The sequence below is a fragment of the Pelophylax lessonae genome, assembly GCF_965119305.1.
Source record: "Pelophylax lessonae genome assembly, chromosome: 6".
NCBI lineage: Eukaryota > Metazoa > Chordata > Amphibia > Anura > Ranidae > Pelophylax > Pelophylax lessonae.
Window position 1 is genome coordinate 311,861,698 of NC_138773.1, and position 25,187 is coordinate 311,886,884.

At 47.9% G+C, this 25,187-nt stretch overlaps 1 protein-coding gene across 1 annotated transcript in view; it reads left to right on the top strand.

Moving 5' to 3' along the window:
- Positions 1–737: 737 nt before the first annotated feature.
- The window catches only part of XRCC5 (X-ray repair cross complementing 5), a 157,767-nt gene continuing 133,317 nt past the window's right edge, over positions 738–25,187 (top strand). Inside the window, exons 1-6 of the mRNA XM_082261803.1 lie at positions 738–832; positions 11,602–11,715; positions 15,320–15,503; positions 17,198–17,246; positions 19,640–19,762; positions 23,145–23,333. Coding sequence (XP_082117929.1) covers positions 815–832; positions 11,602–11,715; positions 15,320–15,503; positions 17,198–17,246; positions 19,640–19,762; positions 23,145–23,333 — 677 coding nt within the window. The 5' untranslated portion in view covers positions 738–814. The remainder of the gene's footprint in view (positions 833–11,601; positions 11,716–15,319; positions 15,504–17,197; positions 17,247–19,639; positions 19,763–23,144; positions 23,334–25,187) is intronic.

The window sequence follows — 25,187 nt, forward strand, 5'->3', positions numbered from 1 at the left end:
TACTCTATACCAAATGGAAAAAATAAAAGTTTGTCTTTAGTTATACTTTAACTATCAATTGATATTCGCTTACCCCTGTGTGGCATATCAATCAAACGGGTTGACTATAGATAAATTATTCCAATTGGAAGGGATTGATTGAAAAACAAATCATAAATCAGCACTTTCACCTAGCAGCAAGAGGGTCGCTGGTTCAAATCCCAACCACGACACTACCTGCCTGGAGTTTGCATGTTCTCCCTGTGCCTGCGTGGGTTTCCTCCGGGTACTCCGGTTTTCTCCCACACTCTTAAGACATGCTGGTAGGTTAATTGGCTACTGTATAAAAAAAATTGGCCCTACTGTGTATTTATGTGAGTTAGGGACCTTAGATTTTAAGCTCCTTGAGGGCAGGGACTGATGTGAATGTACAATGTATATGTAAAGCGCTGCGTAAATTGACAGCGCTATATAAGTACCTGAAATAAATAAATAAATAAATAAATAAATCAGTAATTAATAAAAGTCTGTAAGGCCTCCATAAGATTTCAGGGAGATTTGTCTCTGGAAAAATCACGAACCCCAAATATCAATCAGCATCAGTTTTATTTTTTTATAGAAAGCTTATTTAATGCTATAAATGTATTTTATACAGGCCTTTGAATTGCTTTCCTTTCCTCCTTCCATCCTGCAGTTGACTCTTATGTGCAGTTCCCCAGATTGCCCACTAGAGGCCGCTGCTCTCTCTCTCCCTCTGGCACGGAACCCTATGGAGAGATCAGTGTGGAGCGGGGAAGGGTTTTGGTGTTGCACCTGAAGAGCAGAAGAGGTAGAGATGGCGCGAGCAGCCAAGGTATGGAGAGCAGAGTTCATGTGTGCACCGTGTGCTGTCCTCCCCCTGGCTCTGAGCTCATCCACGGGCTGTGTATTGTGTCCTCTGTGATGTCTGTGTCCAGTAATGACCCTCCCCCCCTGGATATCAGTGTGGTGTCATCTCTCCTGTCATCCATTATGATTCCTCAGGGAAATGAATGACTCCTGGGGATGACTGTTCTCTGAGCCACACACTGAGGAGGGGATTTTAGTGCTGTGCACACAGTTCTGTGATGTCCTCCTGTCCATGCTGCCCTCCCCCAACCCCTGACCCCCCCCCCCAGACCTTCAACCCCCCCAGACCTTCAACCCCTGAGCCCCCCAGATTTTCAACCCCTGACCCCCCCAGACCTTCAACCCCTGACCCCCCAGACCTTCAACCCCTGACCCCCCCTGACCTTCAACCCCTGACCCCCCCAGACCTTCATCCCCTGACCCTCAACCACCGACCCCCCACACCTTCATCCCCTGACCCTCAACCCCTGACCCCCTAGACCTTCAACCCCTGACCCCCCCAGACTTTCAACCCCTGACCCCCCCAGACCTTCATCCCCTGACCCCCCAGACCTTCATCCCCTGACCCTCAACCCCTGACCCCCTAGACCTTCAACCCCTGACCCCCCCAGACTTTCAACCCCTGACCCCCCCAGACCTTCAACCCCTGACCCCCCCAGACCTTCATCCCCTGACCCTCAACCCCTGACCCCCCAGACCTTCATCCCCTGACCCTCAACCCCTGACCCCCTAGACCTTCAACCCCTGAGCCCCCCAGACTTTCAACCCCTGACCCCCCCAGACCTTCAACCCCTGACCCCCCCAGACCTTCATCCCCTGACCCTCAACCCCTGACCCCCCCAGACCTTCATCCCCTGACCCTCAACCCCTGACCCCCTAGACCTTCAACCCCTGACCCCCCCAGACCTTCAACCCCTGAACCCCTGAACCCCCCAGACCTTCATCCCCTGACCCTCAACCCCTGACCCCCCAGACCTTCATCCCCTGACCCCCCCAGACCTTCAACCCCTGACCCCCCCAGACCTTCAACCCCTGACCCCCCCAGACCTTCAACCCCTGACCCCCCCAGACCTTCAACCCCTGACCCCCCCAGACCTTCAACCCCTGACCCCCCCAGACCTTCATCCCCTGACCCTCAACCACCGACCCCCCCAGACCTTCATCCCCTGACCCTCAACCCCTGACCCCCTAGACCTTCAACCCCTGACCCCCCCAGACTTTCAACCCCTGACCCCCCTAGACCTTCAACCCCTGACCCCCCTAGACCTTCAACCCCTGACCCCCTAGACCTTCAACCCCTGACCCCCTAGACCTTCAACCCCTGACCCCCTAGACCTTCAACCCCTGACCCCCCTGACCTTCATCCCCTGACCCTCAACCCCTGACCCCCTAGACCTTCAACCCCTGACCCCCTAGACCTTCAACCCCTGAGCCCCCCAGACTTTCAACCCCTGACCCCCCCAGACCCTCAACCCCTGACCCCCCAGACCTTCATCCCCTGACCCTCAACCCCTGACCCCCCAGACCTTCATCCCCTGACCCTCAACCCCTGACCCCCTAGACCTTCAACCCCTGACCCCCCCAGACTTTCAACCCCTGACCCCCCCAGACCTTCAACCCCTGACCCCCCCAGACCTTCATCCCCTGACCCTCAACCCCTGACCCCCCAGACCTTCATCCCCTGACCCTCAACCCCTGACCCCCTAGACCTTCAACCCCTGAGCCCCCCAGACTTTCAACCCCTGACCCCCCCAGACCTTCAACCCCTGACCCCCCCAGACCTTCATCCCCTGACCCTCAACCCCTGACCCCCCCAGACCTTCATCCCCTGACCCTCAACCCCTGACCCCCTAGACCTTCAACCCCTGACCCCCCCAGACCTTCAACCCCTGAACCCCCCAGACCTTCATCCCCTGACCCTCAACCCCTGACCCCCCAGACCTTCATCCCCTGACCCCCCCAGACCTTCATCCCCTGACCCCCCCAGACCTTCAACCCCTGACCCCCCCAGACCTTCAACCCCTGACCCCCCCAGACCTTCAACCCCTGACCCCCCCAGACCTTCATCCCCTGACCCTCAACCACCGACCCCCCCAGACCTTCATCCCCTGACCCTCAACCCCTGACCCCCTAGACCTTCAACCCCTGACCCCCCCAGACTTTCAACCCCTGACCCCCCTAGACCTTCAACCCCTGACCCCCCTAGACCTTCAACCCCTGACCCCCTAGACCTTCAACCCCTGACCCCCTAGACCTTCAACCCCTGACCCCCTAGACCTTCAACCCCTGAGCCCCCCAGACCTTCATCCCCTGACCCTCAACCCCTGACCCCCCTGACCTTCATCCCCTGACCCTCAACCCCTGACCCCCTAGACCTTCAACCCCTGACCCCCCAGACCTTCAACCCCTGAGCCCCCCAGACTTTCAACCCCTGACCCCCCCAGACCCTCAACCCCTGACCCCCCAGACCTTCATCCCCTGACCCTCAACCCCTGACCCCCCAGACCTTCATCCCCTGACCCTCAACCCCTGACCCCCTAGACCTTCAACCCCTGAGCCCCCCAGACTTTCAACCCCTGACCCCCCCAGACCTTCAACCCCTGACCCCCCCCAGACCTTCATCCCCTGACCCTCAACCCCTGACCCCCCAGACCTTCATCCCCTGACCCTCAACCCCTGACCCCCCCAGACCTTCAACCCCTGACCCCCCCAGACCTTCATCCCCTGACCCTCAACCCCTGACCCCCCAGACCTTCATCCCCTGACCCCCCAGACCTTCAACCCCTGAGCCCCCCAGATTTTCAACCCCTGAGCCCCCCAGATTTTCAACCCCTGACCCCCCCCAGACCTTCAACCCCTGACCCCCCCAGACCTTCAACCCCTGACCCCCCCAGACCTTCAACCCCTGACCCACCCAGACCTTCACCCCCTGACCCTCAACCACCGACCCCCCCAGACCTTCATCCCCTGACCCTCAACCCCTGACCCCCTAGACCTTCAACCCCTGACCCTCTAGACCTTCAACCCCTGAGCCCCCCAGACTTTCAACCCCTGACCCCCCCAGACCTTCAACCCCTGACCCCCCCAGACCTTCATCCCCTGACCCTCAACCCCTGACCCCCCAGACCTTCATCCCCTGACCCTCAACCCCTGACCCCTAGACCTTCAACCCCTGAGCCCCCCAGACTTTCAACCCCTGACCCCCCAGACCTTCATCCCCTGACCCTCAACCCCTGACCCCCTAGACCTTCAACCCCTGAGCCCCCCAGACTTTCAACCCCTGACCCCCCCAGACCTTCATCCCCTGACCCTCAACCCCTGACCCCCCAGACCTTCATCCCCTGACCCTCAACCCCTGACCCCCCAGACCTTCAACCCCTGACCCCCAGACCTTCAACCCCCTGAGCCCCCCAGACTTTCAACCCCTGAGCCCCCCAGACCTTCAACCCCTGACCCCCCAGACCTTTAACCCCTGAGCCACCCAGACCTTCAACCCCTGACCCCCCAGACCTTCAACCCCTGAGCCACCCAGAACTTCAACCCCTGACCCCCCCAGACCTTCAACCCCTGACCCCCCCAGACCTTCAACCCCTGAGCCCCCCAGACCTTCAGCCCCTGAGCCCCCCAGACCCTCAACCCCTGAGCCCCCCAGACCCTCAACCCCTGAGCCCCCAGACCCTCAACCCCTGAGCCCCCAGACCCTTAACCCCTGAGCCCCCCAGACCCTCAACCCCTGAGTCCTCAACCCCTGAACCCCCCGGACCTTCATCCCTCTGACCCCCCCCCGGACCTTCATCCCCCTGACCCCCCGGACCTTCATCCCCCGGACCTTCATCCCCCTGACCCCCCCCCGGACCTTCATCCCCTGATCCACCCGGACCTTCATCCCCCTGACCCACCCGAACCCTCCACCCCTGACCCACCCGGACCCTCCACCCCTGACCCACCCGAACCCTCCACCCCTGACCCACCCGTACCCTCCACCCCTGACCCACCCGTACTCTCAACCTCTGACCCCCGAACCCTCAACCCCTGACCCCCCCAGACCTTCAACCCCTCGGATACCCCCAAACCTTAAAAACCTTGAAGGAGAAACTGCTGGCTGAGACAGATTCAGAGTTTGAAGGTGTCAAATACTAACTCCCCAGCTACACTCAGTTGTTTGATCCAACACTCTCACACTTTACTGTGTTCTTCAGTGGCATGGTGGTCAGCAGTGCCAGGACAAGGTCCTTTAGCACCCTAGGTGAAAAGGCCAAAGTTCTTCACTGAGTGCACATTGGCCGTTTTGCCTTCATTTAAGAGGCTGTCCCAGCAGTGACTTTAAAGTGATAGCAAGAAGCAGAGTCGCAGGTGATTGGGACTTGTCTAGACAGCTGCCTCTTTGAAGCATTGCCTGCTGCTACCTTCGTTGCCCACTAGATGGGGGTGTTCATATTTTCTGCTGATATTCTATAACAGGTTTGAGTGAGCTATAGTTCATTTTATTTAAGTTTAAACATTTATGATGTTTTTATATACGGTACTGTGCAAAAGTCTAAGGCTCTGTTCACATCTAGGCGTTTTGGGGCGTTTTTCTGCTCTAGGATCAGCTCTCAAAACGCCCAACAAGACAAATCCTATTCATTTCAATGGCCCCTGTTCACATCTGAGCGTTTTGACGCTGTTTACAAAACGCCCAACGCTCAAAAAAGTACATGAGCTTCTTTTTGGGCAGATTACAGGCGTTTTCCATTGATCTCTATTCAATCTAAAAACGCCTGCACAAAAATCGCGGTAAAAATCGCGGTAAAATCGCGGTAAAAAAACACCGCAAAAATCGCGGTAAAAAACGCGCGAAAAACGCTACGCTCAGGTGTGAATGTAGCCTTAGGCAGTTTTTGAAAAAAATGCTGTAAATGAAGAATGCTTTTCAGAAATAGAAGTGTTTTAATAGTTTATTTTCTTTATCAATTAACAAAATGGAAAATAAATGAACAGAAGAGAAATCCAAATCCAATCAATATGTGATAGGGTTGCACCGATACCAGCGCTGATATTAAGCATTTGCACGAGTACTCACTCAAATGCTCCGATACTGGAAACCGATCATTAAAGGAGTGAGATCGATAACACCAAATTTAACCACTTGCCGACCACCGCAGGTACATATACTGCGGCGGTCAGCCCCTCACAGGCAAAGTGACGTATGGGTACGTCACTAGCCTGTGAGGCTCTGGGGAGCAAGCGCGCGCCGCCGGAGGCGCGCTTCTGCTCCTGCTCGGTCATGGACCCCCCCGTGCGTGTGCCCGGCAGACACTCCCGATCGTCCGTGACAGCGGGAGAAAGGCAGGCAGCTAATGTAAACAAGCCACCTGTCATTCTCCCCTGTGTAAGAATGGAGATCATACGGCTCTACTATGTAGGACCGTTGATCACTGTTCCTACACCTCAAGCCACAGCCAATCACAGTAAGAATCACGCCCCTAGGGACACACACAGCCCTCCCTTCACTACCAGTGTCATTTTTGCAGTAACAGTGCATATATATAGCACTGATTACTGCAGTAATGTCACTGGTAGCCCCAAAAGTGTCAAAAATGTCAGTCAAGGGTCCGATCTGTCTGCCGCAATGTCGCAGTCCCGCAAAAAAAATCGCAGATCGCCGCCATTACTCGTTAAAAAAAAAACAACAAAAATTACAAAAATCTTTCCGTAGTTAGTAAACGCAATTACTTTTGCGCAAACCAATCAAAATACGCTTTTTGCCTTTTTTTTTTTTTTTACCAAAAATATGTAGCATAAAACAAATTGGCCTAAAATGTTAAAAAATTTAGATTTTTACATTTTTTTGGGGAATTTCATATAAAAAAATTTGAAAAATATTGTTATTTTTGCAAAATTGACGCTCTTTTTTTGTTTATAGCGCATGATCAAAAAATCGCACAGGTGATCAAATACCACCAAAAGAAAGCTCTGTTTGTGGGAAAAAAAGGACGTCAAATTCGTTTGGGTACAGCATCGCACGACCGCGCAATTGTCCGTTAAAGTCACGCAGTGCTGGATCGAAAAATAGGCCCTGGTCAGGAAGGGGGGTAAAATCTTCCGGGGCTTAAGTGGTTAACACACCTGCTCCCCATTCAAACCTGAGACCTTGTAACACTAACGAGTCACATGACACCAGGGAGGGAAAATGGCCAATTGGGCCCAATTTGGACATTTTCCCCTAGGGGTGTACTCACTTTTGTTGCCAGCGGTTTAGACATTTATGGCTGTGTGTTGAGTTATTTTGAGGGGACAGCAAATTTACACTTTAAGGGTCCTTTCACACGGTCCGCATCTGCCAACGGACTCCGTTCTGCTCAATGGGGATCGATCTGCCGATCCCCGCTGAGCAGGCGGATGGCAGCTCCATCTCCGCTCGTCATCTCCGCTCTGTGTTCAGAGACAGAGCTGTCAGATCCTTGCTGTCCTCTATGGGGGAATCGGATGAGTATTGACCGCCTGTCTGTTCTCATTTGATCCGCTGGACGAATGGAAAATAGGGTTTCCATCTGTCCAGATTTCACAGACAGGATCCTAAGCGGATAGCAGTGGGCATCAGAGGAGATGTCACCGCTGACATCCACTGCCCCATAGGGATGCATGGAGGACCCGATCAGGTCTGCCTGAAAAACTGACAGGCGGATTGGATCGTTTGTGTGAAAGGACCCTTAGCGTCGGTTCACGCTATGGCGATCCGACTTAGGGGGCGACCTGTGAAGTGGCGTGCACCGGGACTTCGGCGCGACTTGCACGGACTTCATAAAATGAATGTCTATGCGGGTCGCCCCGAAGTAGTACAGGACCCTTTTTCTAAGTCGGAGCGACTTGTGTCACTCCTATTAGAACGGGTCCTGTAGCAGTCAATGGACCGCGAGGGAGCGCGACTTGTCAGGCTGACCAAGTCGCCTGACAAGTCGTACCAGTGTGAATGGAGACTTATACAAGCTGTACACTCACTACTTTACATTGTAGCAAAGTGTAATTTCTTCAGTGTTGTCACATGGAAAGATATAATAAAATATTTACAAAAATGTGAGGGGTGTACTTACTATTGTAAGATACTCTGTGTGTGTGTGTGTGTGTGTGTGTGTGCGTGTGTATGTATATATGTATATATACACAGGTGGAGTCATAACACAGTACAGTGTAGAAAATTATTAATGTTGATTGCGGATTTAATTAGGAAGCTTCATCAACAGAGGCGGAAGTTCACCATGAAGAATACCGAGGACCAGCCAGTTCCCGGCAGTCTCCATGATTCTTGAAGGCGCGACGTTATGACGTCACATCAGGCCTGGCAGTTGTCAATACTGCCGTAATCTCAGCTGGAAAGCTGAGATCTTTTTTAATTTTTTTTTATCTTAGGTTTTCCAGCCTGGAGGAGAGATGTCGGGTCTTATTGACCCCACATCTCTCCATAAAGAGAACCTGTCATACACTATTCCTTTTACAAGGGATGTTTACATTGTAATAGAAATAAAAGTGATCAAAAAAAAAAAGTGTAAAAATAAAATAAACAGTAAAAAAAAAAAAAAGAGATTTAACTTGGCCAGCGTGTTCGCCCGCAGAAGCGAGCGCATACGTACGTTACGCCAACATTTGTAAACAGCGTTCAATCCACACATGAGGTAGCGCCACGATCGTTCGAGTGAGAGCAACAATTCTAGCCCAAGATCTCCTCTCTAAGGCTGGCCATACACTATACAATTTTCTTGTTCAACTTTCCTTTAGATTTACCAAAACCATGTAATATAGGGTCAAACCTAAACACTTTTAATTTGTATGCAGTCAGGCAGGCCCTTGCACTACATAGTTTAAGGTAAATCTAAAGGAAATTGAATAAGAAAATTGTATAGTGTATGGCCAGCCTAACTCTAAACAGGTAACCTGTGATGCCCATGGAGATTTTTTTTTTTAGTACTGAATTTGGTGCCATTCCACGAGTGTGCGCAAATTTAAAGCGTGACATGTTGGGTATCAGTTTACTCTGCATAACATCATCTTTCACAATATACAAAAAAATAAGGCTAACTTTCCTGTTTTTTTTTTTTTTTTTATTAATGAAACTTGTTTTTTTTTCCAAAAAAAAAAGCACGTTTGAAAAATTGCTGAGCAAGTATCGTGTGACATAAAAAGTTGCAATGACCACCATTTTATTCCCTAGGGTCTCTGCTAAAAAAACCATATATAATGTTTTGGGGTTCAGAAATGATGATTTTTAAATGGAGCGGAGTGCCAAAAATTGGCCCAGTATGCAAGTGGTTAAAGTGATTATAAAGTCTTGTTTTTTTTCCTATAAAGATAATAAACATGTTATACTTACCTGCTCTTTTGCAGTGGATTTGCACAGAGCACCCCCCGATCCTCCTCTTCTCGGGTCCCTCTTCTGTGATCCTGGCCCCTTTCTTTTGTTGAGTGCCCCCATAGCAAGCAGCTTACTATGGGGGCACCCGAGCCGAGTCACAGCTCCCTGTGTCCATTCAGACATGGAGCCCCTACCCGACCCCGCCCTCTCTCTCCCCTGACTTTGATTGACATCAGCGGGAGCCAATGGCGCCGCTGCTGTGTCTTAACCAGTCAGGAGGGAAAATCTCGGATGGCTTAGACACTGGTGGACATCGCTGGACAGAGAGGGACCTCAGGTAAGTATTACGGGGGCTGCTGCACACAGAATGATTTTTATCCTTAAGCTAAAAAAAAACCTTCTGACTTTATAACCCCTTTAAAGCGGTTGTATCCTCACCGAAAAAAACGAACCCTGCAGGACAAAGGCATAATGAGCTAGTATGCATCACACCTATGCAGATTTTGCATTTGGCCGGATATGTACTGTGAGTTCTAACATTTTTATTAAACTGCCCATTAGATGGCGCTTTTACCTTTCTATACACGCATACACACACACACACACGAGCGGCGGGGGAAATCGCATGCGATTCAGACAGGAATTGCACCACATTCCTGTTCAAATTGCATGCGATTCTTTGCAGTGCAATTTGTGCCTATTCATTTGTATTGACGCAAATTGCACCAAAAAAGTAGGTGTTAGGAGCATTTGCGCACTCACCAATACTCACGCAAATGCTTGGTGCATCCTAACTTGGGTATCTCTACAGATGCTGCCATTTTGGAAGAGGCAGAGCTTTTGCTATTTCGTGTCAGAGCTGCCCCCTGGTGACTGGTAAAGTAGCAGAATGAAAGAGCAGCAGCCAGGAGATCCTTGCACTGCAGCTTCTCAGGTACAGCTTTCTCTCCAGCAAGGAGAACATTGAGCAGCACAGTACTGACATCCCCAAATCTCACTCTAAATCTTCTGAGGCAGCAGTGCCTTACATGATCTCATACTGCAGATATACAGCTATGAGGCTCAAGGCACAAAAGCAAGAAGATCCATGCACTGCGGGTCCTCAAGTACAGCTTCTTCAGCTAGGAGAACATTGAGCAGCACAGTATCGGGATTGTCAAATCTCACTCTAAATCTCCTGAGACTAGCAGTCAGAGCCAGCAGTGCCTTAGATCAGTGCTCCCCAACCTTTTTATTGCCGCGGACCGGTAAACGTTTGATAATTTTTTCCGTGGCCCGCTTGTTGTGATTGCCCTTTCAATGCAGAGAGACCAGCGTGCCCCCTTTCAATGCAGAGATGCCAGCATGCCCCCTTTCAATGCAGAGATGCCAGCGTGCCCCCTTTCAATGCAGAGATGCCAGCGTGCCCCCTTTCAATGCAGAGATGCCAGCGTGCCCCCTTTCAATGCAGAGATGCCAGCGTGCCCCCTTTCAATGCAGAGATGCCAGCGTGCCCCCTTTCAATGCAGAGATACCAGCGTGCCCCCCTTCAATGCAGAAATAATCGTGCCCCCTTTCAATGCAGAGGTGCCAGCGTGCCCCCTTTCAATGCAGAGGTGCCAGCGTGCCCCCTTTCAATGCAGAGATGCCAGCTTGCCCCCTTTCAATGCAGAGATACCAGCGTGCCCCCTTTCAATGCAGAGATACCAGCATGCCCCCTTCAATGCAGAAATAATCGTGCCCCCTTTCAATGCAGAGATGCCAGCGTGCCCCCTTTCAATGCAGAGATGCCAGCTTGAACCCCCCCCCCGCAAGACCAGTGCACTTACCTCAGGCAGCGCCGGCTTCTCCTCAGTCCCCCGGCATCTCCTCGAGTCCTCAGTCCTCCCGCCTCCTCCTCGGCCAATGGCATGGGGTTGAGCGTTTCGGCCAATCAGGAAGCGGGAGGACCCGCTTCCTGGTTGGCCAGGAGGATCCGTGTGACAATAGCGAATTTTCATTCGCTATTGTCACACAATGGGTGGGCTCGGGGTGCACTGCTCTGCGCCCTTCGCCCCCAACGCACCGGCCTCCACTGCAGAGACAGTAAAATAACTTTTCCTCGGGTGGCCCGGTACCGTTTGATCCACGGACCGGTACCGGTCTGCGGCCCGGGGGTTGGGGAACACTGCCTTAGATGATCTTACACTGCAGATAAACAGCTCTGAGGCACGAGACACGGGTGCCCAAGCACAGGAAGTGCACTGATATACATTTTTATTTCGTTTAAAACAACACACTGCAGCAAAATGCATAGGTGTCAGTGTGGCCTCTGACATGTTATGTGATAATTTTCTGGCAGTGTAAAATAAAAGCCTTTTTGTGGGAATATGTAAAGCTTCAACATTTCTTCTGTCAGTGGAGTAAACTGTCCGATTCTCTTGCAGAGCGCGGTGGTGATGTGTATGGATGTGGGTCTGGCGATGACACACTCCCACCAGGGGGAGGAGACTCCATTCGAGCAGGCAAAGAAAGTGATGACGCTGTTTGTGCAAAGACAGGTAACAAACTTCACCATCTGGTGGGGGGTGTATGGGTGGCTAGATTAATTAATGGGGAATGCCAGCTTATACCCTGCTGTCTAACCCAGTGTTTCTCAACCTTTTTTCAGCCAAGGCACCCTCTAATTTTAAGGAAAAACTCGAGGCGCCCCATTCTCAAAAGTAAAAATAATCTAAATGAAAATATAGAAATTGGCGCAACTGTACTAAAAAGTGTGTGTCCTTAAAGCGGAGTTCCACCCTGGGACATTTTTTTTTTTTATAAAAATACCCCCGGGACAGTCAGGGCTATAGTGCATTCCACAATGGATAGCCTCTGAACTGTCCCGGGTTGCACTTAACTGCAAGAAGAAATACTTACCTTGAAAATGTATTGTCCAGCGCTGCCATCTCAGGTGTGGGCAGCTTGAAGCCAGCGCGATCCTCTTCTGCGTCCTCTTCGGTCCTCTTCGGTCCCACGATGCACTGCACCGGCCCCGCCGTCACTTCCGGGTCTGCAGCGTCATCCCTGCACAGCTTCTGGGCATGCCCAGAAGCTGTTTAGCAAGGTATGACGGCGCCTGCACCGGAACTGACGTCGGGGCCGGTGCAGGCGCATTGATTCCTGGGAGCGATGACGTTCAGCTCCCAGGAATCATTGCAAAGCCAGGAAGTGACGAATCGCTGTGGCCGCCGAGGGGAGGAAGAGGAAGTAAGGTGAGTATATTTCCTTCTAAACGAGGTAAGTAAAAAAAAAAAAATTGCGATTATCCATTTGTTTTTCAGGTGACCCGGAGAAAGAAGATGGAGGTAAGTATAATTTTAGGGTGGAATTCCGCTTTAAGTGACATGTGCATCACCAATTGTGTGTATATATAAAGTACATAAAAAATTACAAATACAACATGCAAAAAAGTGCACAGTGCTAAATGGTTAGTGACTTCAATATAAAATAAACTTCACATGTAGTGATCAGATTATGCATTTTTGAAATAAATTGTGCAAAATTGTGCTTCACTGTAAATAAATATAAATGAATATACTGATCTGTGCAAACAGAAATTGGGTGCTAAAAAATAAAAAAACAGTAAAAACTTTTTCTTATAAATATAAAATCAGATTTTATATTTATAAGAAAAAGTTTTTTTCTGTTTTTTTGGATTTTGTCATGAATTGATGATTTTTTTTATTGTGATACCACACAAATTAGCACCCAATTTCTGTTTGCACAGATCAGTATATTCATTTATATTTATGACCTCACAAATCTGCTTCTGGAAGAATGGTCAAACATTCCCATAGACATTCCTAAACCTTGAGGACAGCCTTCCCAGAAGAGTTGAAGCTGTTATAGCTGCAAAGGGTGGGCCAACTCAATATTGAACCCTACGGACAAAGACTGGGATGCCATTAAAGTTCTTGTGCGTGTAAAGGCAGACGTCCCAATACTTTTGGTAATATAGTGTATGCTCAGTGAAGTGAACAGGCTCAGATGATACATAGAGATGAGACAAATCTCCCCACGTAAGTTTTACATGTATATCTGCTGTTTTCAGATTTCAATATTCATTAGAAAGTACACCTCGTGCTAGAAATTTTTCTTGCTCACTTAGCAGATGAAATTTTAAATCACTTTAAGTGCCGGTTCACATTTGTGCGATGCGGAAACGCTGCAAATATGCAGCCTGTTCCCGCATCGCATCCGCACCTCCGGCAGTTCACACTGCCATATGCGATACGCAGAGGGGTGTCAATTAAAAGTTAACGACACCCCCAGTTGTGATCGCATATCGCAGTGCGATCTGTAAGTTCGCACAGAATCGGCTCGCACAAGTGTGAACCACCATGCGATTCAATTCTGCTTCGGATAAAAAAAAAGCCTCATGTGCGAGTTTAGTGCGGATGCGGTGCGAATTCAGCCATACAAACTGTATGGCTGAAATTTGCACCGCACATGAGATCGCATGTAATTTAGGAGCAGTGTGCTCCGAATTACATGCAATCTCTGCGATCGCACAAATGTGAACCGGGGCTAAGGCTTCAGTTAACGGAAGTGATGTCATGACATTGCTTCCAGGTTACTACATTGGAGACCGGATCAAAGCCGTTTCCGCCTTTGTTGAAGTCTTCGGCCAGCCTGCCTACGTGCCAGCTGGGTCGCTCAGGCCTCCCGCTGCTTGTAATAACAGCAGAGCAGGCGCTTAGCTGCATCGGTTGTTATTACAAGAAAGCCGCCTGTTGGCTCTAAAAAAAAAATATACGGTACCGGGGTGATGCCTGTAGCTGCAGGCATCACTCTGTTATAACCACTTGAAGCAATTTCGGCCATGTTGGCAAGTTTGTGGCCTATACTGATACTTCACAAAAATTTAATATCTTCCTCCGATAATCAGTTGATCACTACTTAAAAATCACTTTAAAGTATATGTAAGCCCTCATTTGTAAAAAAAAAAACCCATTCAGTTTAAAAAAGAAATGAAAGGTAAAACATTTGTGTGTATGCATGTGTATGTATATATATGTATGTATGTATGTGTATATATATATATATATATATATTTACCTATTTTCCCCCGGTTTTATAAGTGATCACATTCCCTCTAAGCTCCTTATGTAGTTAAAAACAGAGCTGGGGGACGAGAAACAGCAGCACGCTGAACTTCCCAGTATAAGGCTGTGCGAGGGATGGGGGGTGTGTCAGGACGAGTCTGATCATTGGAGGAGAGCAGGCTGAGTTACCAGCACAGCTAGAAAACTGACCACTTGTGCTCTAATGCCTAATGTGGTCAGTCTTTGATATGAAAGCCGAGGGACTGGCAGGAACACCAGGGATTTCCCACAAAGGAAACAATACAAAGTAGAGCTGCACGATTCTGGCCAAAATGAGAATCACAATTTTTTAGCTTGGAATAAAGATCACGATTCTCTGTGTAACAAAAAAAAATTGGGATAACTTTACTGTTACGTTTTTTTTTTTTATTCATTAAAGTTTATTAATTGCGTTTGAAAGACTGCTGCGCAAATACAGTGTGACATAAAATATTACAACAATCGCCATTTTATTCTGTAGGGTCTCTGCTAAAAAAATATATAAAATGTTTGGGGGTTCTAAGTACTTTTCTAGCAAAAAAAAATGATTTTAACTTGCAAGCAACAAGTGTCAGAAAAAGGTCTAGTCTTTAAGAGGTTAAACTTCCTTTCTCCCTGGCAGAGGGAAGGAAAAGATACAATGTAATCATTTTGTTTATAGTTACTTGGAGTTTTCCACAGCCTTTTTCTCTGCTCCCTCAGCTATGCAAAGAATCGAGCATATGTCAAGTTTAGATCGTCAGGGGGGGTGAATCGAGATCGCGATTTTCATACGATTAATCGTGCAGCTCTAATGCAAAGAGAAAAGCAGACTTTCTCATTGCAAGTACATGGTATAGCAGGCACATGTCAGTAATATGAAATGTTGGGTTTGCATATTCTTTAGAAGGTTAAGATGGGGGGGGGGGGGGTTGAGTACCGCCCTTAATTTTGTGGTTGGATAATCTTGATGTGTTACTTATTTTCATCCGTAGTCCCTTCTGCACATAACATTGTGTTACTTTCATCTTTGTATCCTGTGTGTGTTTCCCGGTAGGTGTTTGCAGAGAGTAAAGATGAGATTGCGATGGTTCTCTTCGGCACAGATGAAACGGATAACCCGCTGGCTGATGGGGATCAGTATCAGAACATCTCAGTCCAACGACATCTCATGATGCCCGACTTTGAGCTGCTAGAGGAGATTCAGAATGTTATCCAGCCTGGGAATCAACAAGCTGACTGTATCCTTCCAGTGTGCTGTGTGTGACCTGGAGCGGATTATTGATGTTTGTATGACACGGTGATGAGGGACTTTCTTTTTATTCATTTTTCTGTACTGTACCACATTTGGCATGTCATTTTTTCTGGGGGGGGGGGGGGGGGGGAGCGGGTACCTAGTTTCGACAGGTACTCGCTCCCACTTCCGCTCGGAGCGCCGCGGCACCTTGAGCGGAAGTTCTCCTCTCCCCTTCCGGTATTTTCCTGGGACATGCCAGAGGTCCCAGAAGATTGCCGGCCAATCAAGACGCGCATGCGCAGTGCGTACCTGGCTGTGAAGCCGCAAGCTGTCACAGCCGGGTGCCCACACCAGTGATGCCGGCGCCGCCCAGACCAGAGGGAGAGGATCGAGGCTTCGGGCGGCCGCATCGCTGGACCGTGGGACAGGTGAATGTGTGTTTATTAACAGTCAGCAGCTACACTTTTTGTAGCTGCCGACTTTTAATAAACACAGAAAAGGCTGGAACTCCGCTTTAATGTAGCCGGTGATGTCACTCGCGCATGCGCCCTGAAGGGACAGTGTACCTGTGCCGTCCCTTCAGAGCTCCGTGCCGTGGTCCGTGACTCTTGTGCGTGAATGCGCGTGAGTGACGTCACCGCGGTGCGGCCAATCAGACAACCGGAGGACACGAACCCGGAAGGAAGACCGGGTAAAGATTGAAGTGTCTGTCAGAGCTGACAGTGCGGCGGTGCAGGGCTTCATTCTAGGGTAAGTATTTCATAATGTGCTAGTATGCGATGCCTTTACAGGCGGTCCCCGGGTTACAAACATCCGACTTACAAACGTCTCCTACTTACAAATGGAGAGAGACAACAGGAAGTGAGGAGAAATCTCCTCTTTGGAAGGGAAATTCACTCCTGAAAGAGTTCTCATGGGAAAAAGGTGTCTCCACTGAAGCTTTATCACCAATCCTTGTTTCCACCACAACCCAAAATTTTCAAAATCCAATTGTCATAGGGACAGAAAGTGAGGTCATATCTTCTGAACAGGGGCACAGACAGCAAAACAAATGGTACGGGGGTGTTAACCCTTCCCTATTCTATCCCAAAAACGTAAAAATTATTATTTTGGCTTGAGCTACACTTTAAAAATGTACCTGGTCTGACTTGCAAACAAATTCGACTTAAGAACAAACCTACAGTTCCCATCTTGTTTGTAACCTGGGGTTCGCCTGTACTTTGCAGGGTTTAATAAAAAAAAAAGAAAATTGGGCGGGGTTTAATGCCTCTTTAAAGCCCATCCCAGGTGTGAAGTGCATGCATTGGGGCTGATCTGAGGACTAGAGTGCATTCATTGAGCTGCTTTGAGGTCTAAAGTGCATTTATTGGGCTGGTCTGAGGTAAGACATCTGAAGTGCATGCACTGGGGCCGACCTAAAGTCCTAAGTTCATGCAATGTAGCTGAACATATTTTGTGTGTGCACCAATTATTCAATGCAAAACGCTTCTAAAAGCGCATTTTTACAGCCGCTTTTTCCTGCTGTCGGTATTGGCTTTGCAGCTCATTTTTTTTAACGCCATGTGTGTGAGGCCTAAGAGTGAAAGAAGGAATTTCTCTTTTTTTTTTCTTTTTTTAATTTTTTGGCTTCCTGCAGTATTTCCACCACTGATATCACTGTCACAAAAAAAAAATTCCTTAACTGCTCCTTGATCCTAGTCCTTGATGCCCTGATTGTCTCCATGGACATCCTGCAGAAGGAGACGCTGTAAGTGACTGATGCCGAAAATATGAAAAATGGCTTCTATGCACAGAACAATTTCTTATTAAAGTCTTTCATGAGTCCTCTTAACCACTTAGGGACCGCTCGCCGCAGTTTTATGTCGGTATTTTGGCGTTAAATACCGGGGATATGAAAGCAGATAGCTGCCATAACCCTGCTATTTTTTAAAGTGTGGGCGGTCCGCTTTAACATAAGGGTGGTCCCAGCGGAGGATTCGCCCCAGGATCACCCTTATGGGCGGCGGGAGAGGTGCCCCCCCCCTCCCGCCGCTTCCAGGTTATTTTCCCAGCTTAACGGACACGCCGGTAGCAGGGAAAATGATCCGGTCTGCTGTATCCTCAGGCAGGAAGTCGAGTGAAGGCAAAATGGCCCTCACTCCACTCTATGGCCTTGGAGGAACGGAGCGACGTCATACGTCGCTTCCTAGCAAAGAGCCCATTTTTTTCAAGATAAAAAGATAAAAAAATGGCTTTTCTTTTTCAGTTGAGAGGTGAGGTGTGAGGTCTTTTTGACCCCAGATCTCACATTAAAGAGGTCCTGTCATGCTTATTTCTATTACAAGGGATGTTTACATTCCTTGTAATAGGAATAAAAATGATCAAAATGTTATTTTTTTTTAAAAAAACTGTAAAAATAAAAGATAAAATAAATAGTAAAAAAAAAAAATTAAAGCGCTCTGTCCCCGTAAGTTTGCGCGCAGAAGCGAACGCATACATAAGTCGCGCCCACATATGTAAATGATGTTCAAACCACACATGTGCGGTATCGCCATGATCGCTAGATCGAAAGCAATATGATAGCACTTTTCCACTGCAAGTACCGGCTCGGCTCTACTCGGCCCTGCTTGGCTCGGTTTGGTTTTCCACTGCATGGTACCGCATGGTACGGTGTTGGAACGGTTTGGTTGCAATGTGGAATGGTTTGCTTTTCCACTAAAGTAAAGTGGGTGGGATAACAACAATTCTCTGACCAATCAGTGGCTAGTAGTGACAAACAGTCAAGGCTGCATGCAAATGATTGTGGGATATGGTATCGGTACGGCCCTCTTGGAACCACAACCGAGGTGGTACTGTTTAAGCGAGCCGTACCGTTCGGTTCCATGCAGTGGAAAAGCGCCATAATTCTCACCCTAGACCCCCTCTGTAACTCTAAACTGGTAACCTGTAGAAATTTTTAAAGTGTCCCCTATGGGGATTTTTAAGTACCAATGTTTGTCGCCATTCCGCGAGCGTGCGCAATTTTGAAGCATGACATGTTAGGTATCTATTTACCCGGCGAAACATTATCTTTCACATTATAGAAAATAAATGGGCTAACTTTACTGCTTTTTAAAAAAAAAAAAAAACATGATCACATTTATTGCTGTCACAAGCAATGTAAACATCCCTTGTGACAGCAATGCGCAGTGACAGGTACTCTTTATGGAGGGATCGAGGGTCTAAAAGACCCCAAACCCCTCCACTAAACTTCAATGTATTCAAAATGGCGAAAACTGTATTTTTGAATACAGTCACTTTTTAAATTCGGTGCCTTTAGCAGCCGAGTAACCCAGACGTGACATCATGGACGCCGCCTCCAGGTTATGTCATCGGAGACCTGATCGAAGCCGCATCCGGCTTTGATCGGGAATCCATCCAGCCGGCGGATGCACCGGCTGGTTACTCGGGTCTCCCGGTGGGGCGGGAGACCCGGGCAGTGCTGCGGAAGGTGGTGGAGGCGTCCCCTCCTGCTCGCTGGGGTAACGATCGAACGGCATCGGTCGTTACTGCCTAAAAGCCAACCGCCGGCTCTAAAAAATAGTACCAGGATGATGCCTCTAGCTGCAGGCATCACCCCGTTACAACCACTTCTTGCAGCCGACGTAGACCTACGTCGATTTGCGGGAAGTAGTTGATCATCAACCATGTGAGTTGCTAAATGTTGAACCTTCATTAAATGTAACCATATTGCTACACTTAGAGGCGCCCCTCTTCTTTTTTATACTCAGTTGTGATGTGACGCTACTTTTATATCAAGATATTGCTTGTTTATCAAGTCAAAGTTTATTAAAAAAAATTTTGCTTGTCTTGCAAAACTCTATTCAATCCACGGTTTTACTGTACCTGAGAAAATAAAGAAAATCCTCCTGGGGGTACACTTGTTCTGTACCCCTCACTTTAAAGAGATCTCCCCTCATATCCTAATGTGCCTGTAGGACAGGAAGTGAAGAGAAACCTCCCCAATGGGTTTTAACTATAGCCTACTGTATTGAAAGAAAGGTTTGGATGAGATTGTGCAGGTATTTATATCCGAGAAGAATCTGCCTGTTGATAATGAGTATTCACCAATGATTCTTCTCAGACTTCCCTGTTGTTTTCTAATTATTTATATTCTCTTAGAGGAAAGAAATATGAGAAGCTGCACATCGCAGTGTTCACAGACCTGAGCAGCCCCTTCAGTGAGGATCAGCTGGAGATCATCATCGCCAACCTGAAGAAAGCCGGCATCACCCTGCAGTTCTTGTAAGTGGCAGCTGTGCTTTTACCTGACACCTCTGGTCCCTTTGTACTCAACCAGTGTTAATTTTGACATCAAATTTCGATTTCGTTTTAGTCATAGTCTTTTGACCAAAATGCCATTTTAGTCGTATTTTAGTCATCTGAATTGTGTTAGTCATATTTTAGTCAACTAAAATCTCCAGTACATTTTAAAAGGGATTAACCTCCTTAGCGGTATTCCCGAGTGTGGCTCGGGGTGAAATTTTAGTGCCATTAGCGGTAACCCCGAGCCACACTTGGGGTACCGCCAGGGAGCATCGCTGGATCCTGGTAGAGGTTACTTGCCTTGTCCCCGGGATCCCGCAATGTGTCCCTGCAGCATACGACGGCCGGATCTTCTGCCCGATTCTGTGAGCCCCGGCTTCCGTCTCCTGCGACGTGACGCTCGCAGGGGGGTGGAACCAGCGGCAAATTCAAATAGTATAACACACAAACACACTGATATATTGTAATCCTATTGGAGATTTATATAGATAGATAGATAGAGATTTATATATATATATATATATATATATAGATAGATAGATAGAGATTTATATATAATATATAGATAGATAGATAGAGATTTATATATAGATATATATATATGTATATATATATACATAGATAGATAGAGATATATATATATATATATATATATATATATATACATACATACTTTAACTTATTTATAGTTATTTATTATATTATTATAATTTATGATTTTGTGTTTCAAACATTATCATACCCGAGATGTTATAAAGAAGAGCGCACAGTAAAAAAAAATCATATGTAAATAGTTGGTTTGGGCTGCTCGTCCTTAAGAATTACATGCAAAATAATTGTACCGCTTTCAGCACCTAAAATCGGAAACAATGATACCGCCAGGGAGGTTAAAGGGATTGTAAAGGTAGAAGGTTTTTTTTTTTTTTTTATCTTAATGCATTCTGTGCATTAGGATAAAAAAAAAACTACCTGTGTGCAGCAGCCCCCCCTCAGCCTCCCCTAATACTTACCTGAGCCCCATCTTTATCCAGCGATGTTGCAGGAGTTTCTCAGCTGCCTGGGACTCCCTCCCTCATTGGCTGAGAGAGCAGCGTGGTGCATCAATCAAAGTCAGTCAACCAATCAGGATAGAGAGGGGGGCATGGCCGGGTCGCGGCTGTGTCTGGATAGACACGGGGAGCTGTGACTCAGTTTGGGTGCCCTCACAGCAAGCTGCTCAACAGGAGTGAGGGGAAAAGGGAGCCGAAGAGGGACCTGTAACACCCTTTATGCTTCTTCATCTATAGATCAAAGAGATGAACTTCCATCTGCAGATGAAGTCAGTATAACCCTTTTGCTGCCAGAGCCGTTTTTTGCTGGGTTTTTTGCACACACATTTAAAAAATAATTTTTGGCCTGATGATTACAAAAAACCCCCAAATATTATATATTTTCTGAAAGCTGACACCCTAGAGAATAAAATAGCGGTAGTTCCAATTTTTTATGTCATGCGTTATTACTGCAAAGGTCTAGGGAATACAAGATTTCAGTAAAAAACACACTGAAATGAATTTTAGGGCAAACAAACACAAACTACCCTAATTAGATACCCAACATGTCAAACCTTAAATTTGTGAGCGCCCCTGAAATGGCAACAAACTTCAGTACCGTATATTTTCTATAAGCGACACTTTAAGACCCCGTTCACACTGGGGCGACCCGACTTGCCGGGGCGATCTGTGAAGTCGCGGTGCGCAGCTCGCACCGCGACCTCGGAGCGGCCGGCACGGACTTCATATCATTGAAGTCAATGCAGGTCGCTCCAGGTCGCCCCAAAGAAGCTCCGGACCCTTTTTCTAAGTCGGAGCGACTTGTGTCGCTCCTATTAGAACGGGTCCTGTGCTGCTCTATGGCAGGCGACTTGTCAGGCGACCAGGTCACCTGACAGGTCGCCCCAGTATGAACGGGGTCTTAAAGCCCCCTATAGGTATTAGTTTAGTGTTACGGCTGTCTCAGCCAATGAGGAGGGGTGTCCTGGGCAGCGGAGACACTGCTACAATATCGCTGGATCTGGAATAGAATGCATTAACCACTTAAGCCCCGGAAGATTTTACCCCCATTCCGACCAGGGTTTTTTTTGCGATTTTTTTTTTTTTTTTTTACTGCGTGACTTTAACGGACAATTGCGCGGTCGTGCGACGCTGTACCTAAACGAATTTGACGTACTTTTTTCCCACAAACAGAGCTTTCTTTTGGTGGTATTTGATCACCTGTGCGATTTTTACTTTTTGCGCTATAAACAAAAAAAGAGCGTAAATTTTGCAAAAATAACAATATTTTTCACATATTTTTATATGAAATTCCCCCCCAAAAAAATTTAAAAATCAAAATTTTTTAACATTTTTGGCCAATTTGTTTTCTGCTACATATGTTTGGTAAAAGAAATCACAAAAAGCGTATTTTGATTGGTTTGCGCAAAAGTTATTGCGTTTACTAACTAAGGCAGTGGTTCTCAATTCCGGTCCTCGGGACCCACTAACAGGCCAGATTTTAAGTATTACCTTGGGGGATGCAGACTAGAATACTGCAATCACTGAGCAGCAAATTAGATCACCTGTGATGTAATTTAGTTATCTTGCAAACCTGGCCTGTTGGTGGGTCCCGAGGACCGGAGTTGGGAACCACTGAACTAAGGTAAAGATTTCTGTCATTTTTGGGTTTTTTTTTTTTTAACGCGTAATGGCGCCGATCTGCGATTTTTTTTTTTGCAGTACTGCGACATTGCGGCGGACAGATCCGACCCTTGACTGACATTTTTGACACTTTTGGGGTTACCAGTGACATTACTGCAGTAATCAGTGCTATACATATGCACTGTTACTGCAAAATGACACTGTGAGGGAAGGGGTTAACTTTATTGGGGAGGGAGGGGTTAAGTGTGTCCCTAGGGGCATGCTTTCTACTGTGATTGGCTGTGGCTACTAGTGTAGGTCCTACATAGTAGATCAACGGTCCTACATAGTAGATCAACGGTCCTACATGTTTACATTAGCCGCCTGACTTTCTCCCTCTGTACCGACGATCGGCGAGTGACCGGCGGACATCGGGTCCGCCGGTCACACGCACTAACTTCCCTGTGAATGAGCCGCGGCGGGCGCGCGCTCGCCCGCTATTGACTCACAAGGAAGTGACAGGCAAGTGACGTACCCATACGTCACTCTGCCTGGCCGGGGCTGACCGCCGCAGTATATAGTCGTGTGGCGGTTGGCAACCGGTTAAGATAAAAAACCTTCTGCATTTACAACCGCTTTAAGCATTTCTCTATAATTGCCAAACTCCTTCTATACTGTGAAGTGAAGCCATTCTGTCTCTGTGTCTGCAGTCTGCCGTTTCCTGTGGATGAAGATGAGCACGGAGCTGGTAACAGAGACCACAGCGGAGGAGATGCAGGAAGCAGGCGAGGACCTGGAAAAGGGTTTTCTGAGCAACAGAAGGATGGCATCCAGATGGTGAGGAAGATTTTGTTCGCTCTGGAGGGTGAGGATGGCCTGGACGAGGTTTACACTTTCAGGTAAGGCCAATTAAAATAGATTTTTGTTTTCCAACTACCGTGTTTCCCTGAAAGTAAGACCTACTGTTATTTTCGGGGAAGGCTGCAATATAAGCCCTACCCTGAAAATAAGGCCTAGTTTAGTGTATGTAAAATCTTAGCATCCACTTTATTTGTGTTTTATATAATGTCCAGTGTGTGTGATTTTGTAATCTAATAGTGTGAAATATCTTCGGTACAGAGCTGCTCAGCGCTCAGCTGATTCCCTGCTCTGCTGTCTTTCTCCTCTCATAGCTGTTCAAAGGGGGATCTCAGCCCCTCTCCTCTGCAGTGTACACAGAAGCGCCGAGTATTAAATTAGAATTGTGTGAAATACCTTCGTAAAATCACCGCTCAGCGCTTCCGTCCGTGACCCCCAGCTGTCAGCGGGGGAGAAGAGAAGGACAGCGGCAGATCAGCTGAGCGCCGAGCTCGGCGCTGTAATGAAGGTATTTCACACAATTCTAATCTAATGCTCGGCGCTTCTGTGTACACTGCAGAGGGGAGGGGCTGAAATCCCCCTCTTGACAGCTATGAGAGGAGAAGAGCAGAGCGGGAGATCAGCTAAGCACTGAAAATCGCGGTAATGAAGGTATTTCACACTATTAGATTACAGAAAGACACACTGGACAGTACATAAAACACAAATAAAGTGGATTCTAGGATTTTTACATATACTAAACTAGCTTCACACTGGATTCCTGACAGGCAGGGAGGGAAGAGAAAATAGCACATTACAGCTAAGACCTGCCCCGAAAATAAGACCTACTGTGTCTTTTGGTGCCAAAATTAATATAAGGCCTGGTCTTATTTTCGGGGAAACTTGGTATAAAAATTTGTAAATATAACCAGTTAGGAATTGTAAAGGCCTAAGTTCACCTTTCTGAACATGTTACATGTTACTCCTCTATTTGAGGTGCAACATGTTCAGCATGCACCTCCTCCCCCGATACCCCCCCTTGACAGCGGGCGAGGGATTCTCTCCCGGCACCCACTATCACAAATTGACAACAGCATGACCGTGTGGATCTCCGCCCACACGGCCACCATGTCATTCGTTCAATTTCCTGTGAATGAATAGATTACAAGTACCATTGGGCATTGCAGCTGACAGCTTGTAGTTCTCATCAGCAGGAATAACTTCTGACAAGTTTTCCTGACACCAAATGATAAAAGGTGACCGGGGAGGGAGCTCCAGCACACAGCCTTTGATTGGCAGCCTTAACTCTGTTCCTATGTGCTGTGTAGAGGGGGATGTGTCTCATCCCTCCAATCAGCTCTCGGAGCTCTCCTCTCTGAGATCTGCAGAGTCTAATTTCAGCTCTCCGCCCCCTTTTTTCTAAACTTCTCAGACAAGCTTTAAAATGTTGCACTTTGAACGGATGTAGAGAAGAGAAAACTGCAGATCAGTGCCGGGACAAGGTCATCTAGAGCCCAGGGCGAGCATGCCAAATTGCGCCCCCCTCCAAGATGTATGAGCATTATGTGTTAAAAATTCCCCCCCCCCCCCCCCATAAAAATTGTGCACTAATCTGCATGCACACATCTTTGCCCCCCAGCTGAAATCCTCTCTCCCCATATGCACCCAGCACAAATCCCCCCCCCCCCCCCCGCCAAAAAAAAAAATGTCCCCCTCCTAGCACAAATCTTCTACCCCTGAAATGTCCTCTCCGAGCACAATTCCCCTCCCTCTCCCACTCCAAATCCCCCCGACATGAATTTCGCTTCCCCCAAGCTCCCCTCCAAGCTCAAATACCCCCCAATCATCCCAAATGCTGCCCAGATAACACAGGATTCACTTTTCAGGGAGGTAGGAGTCGGAGTAGAATAGATTTT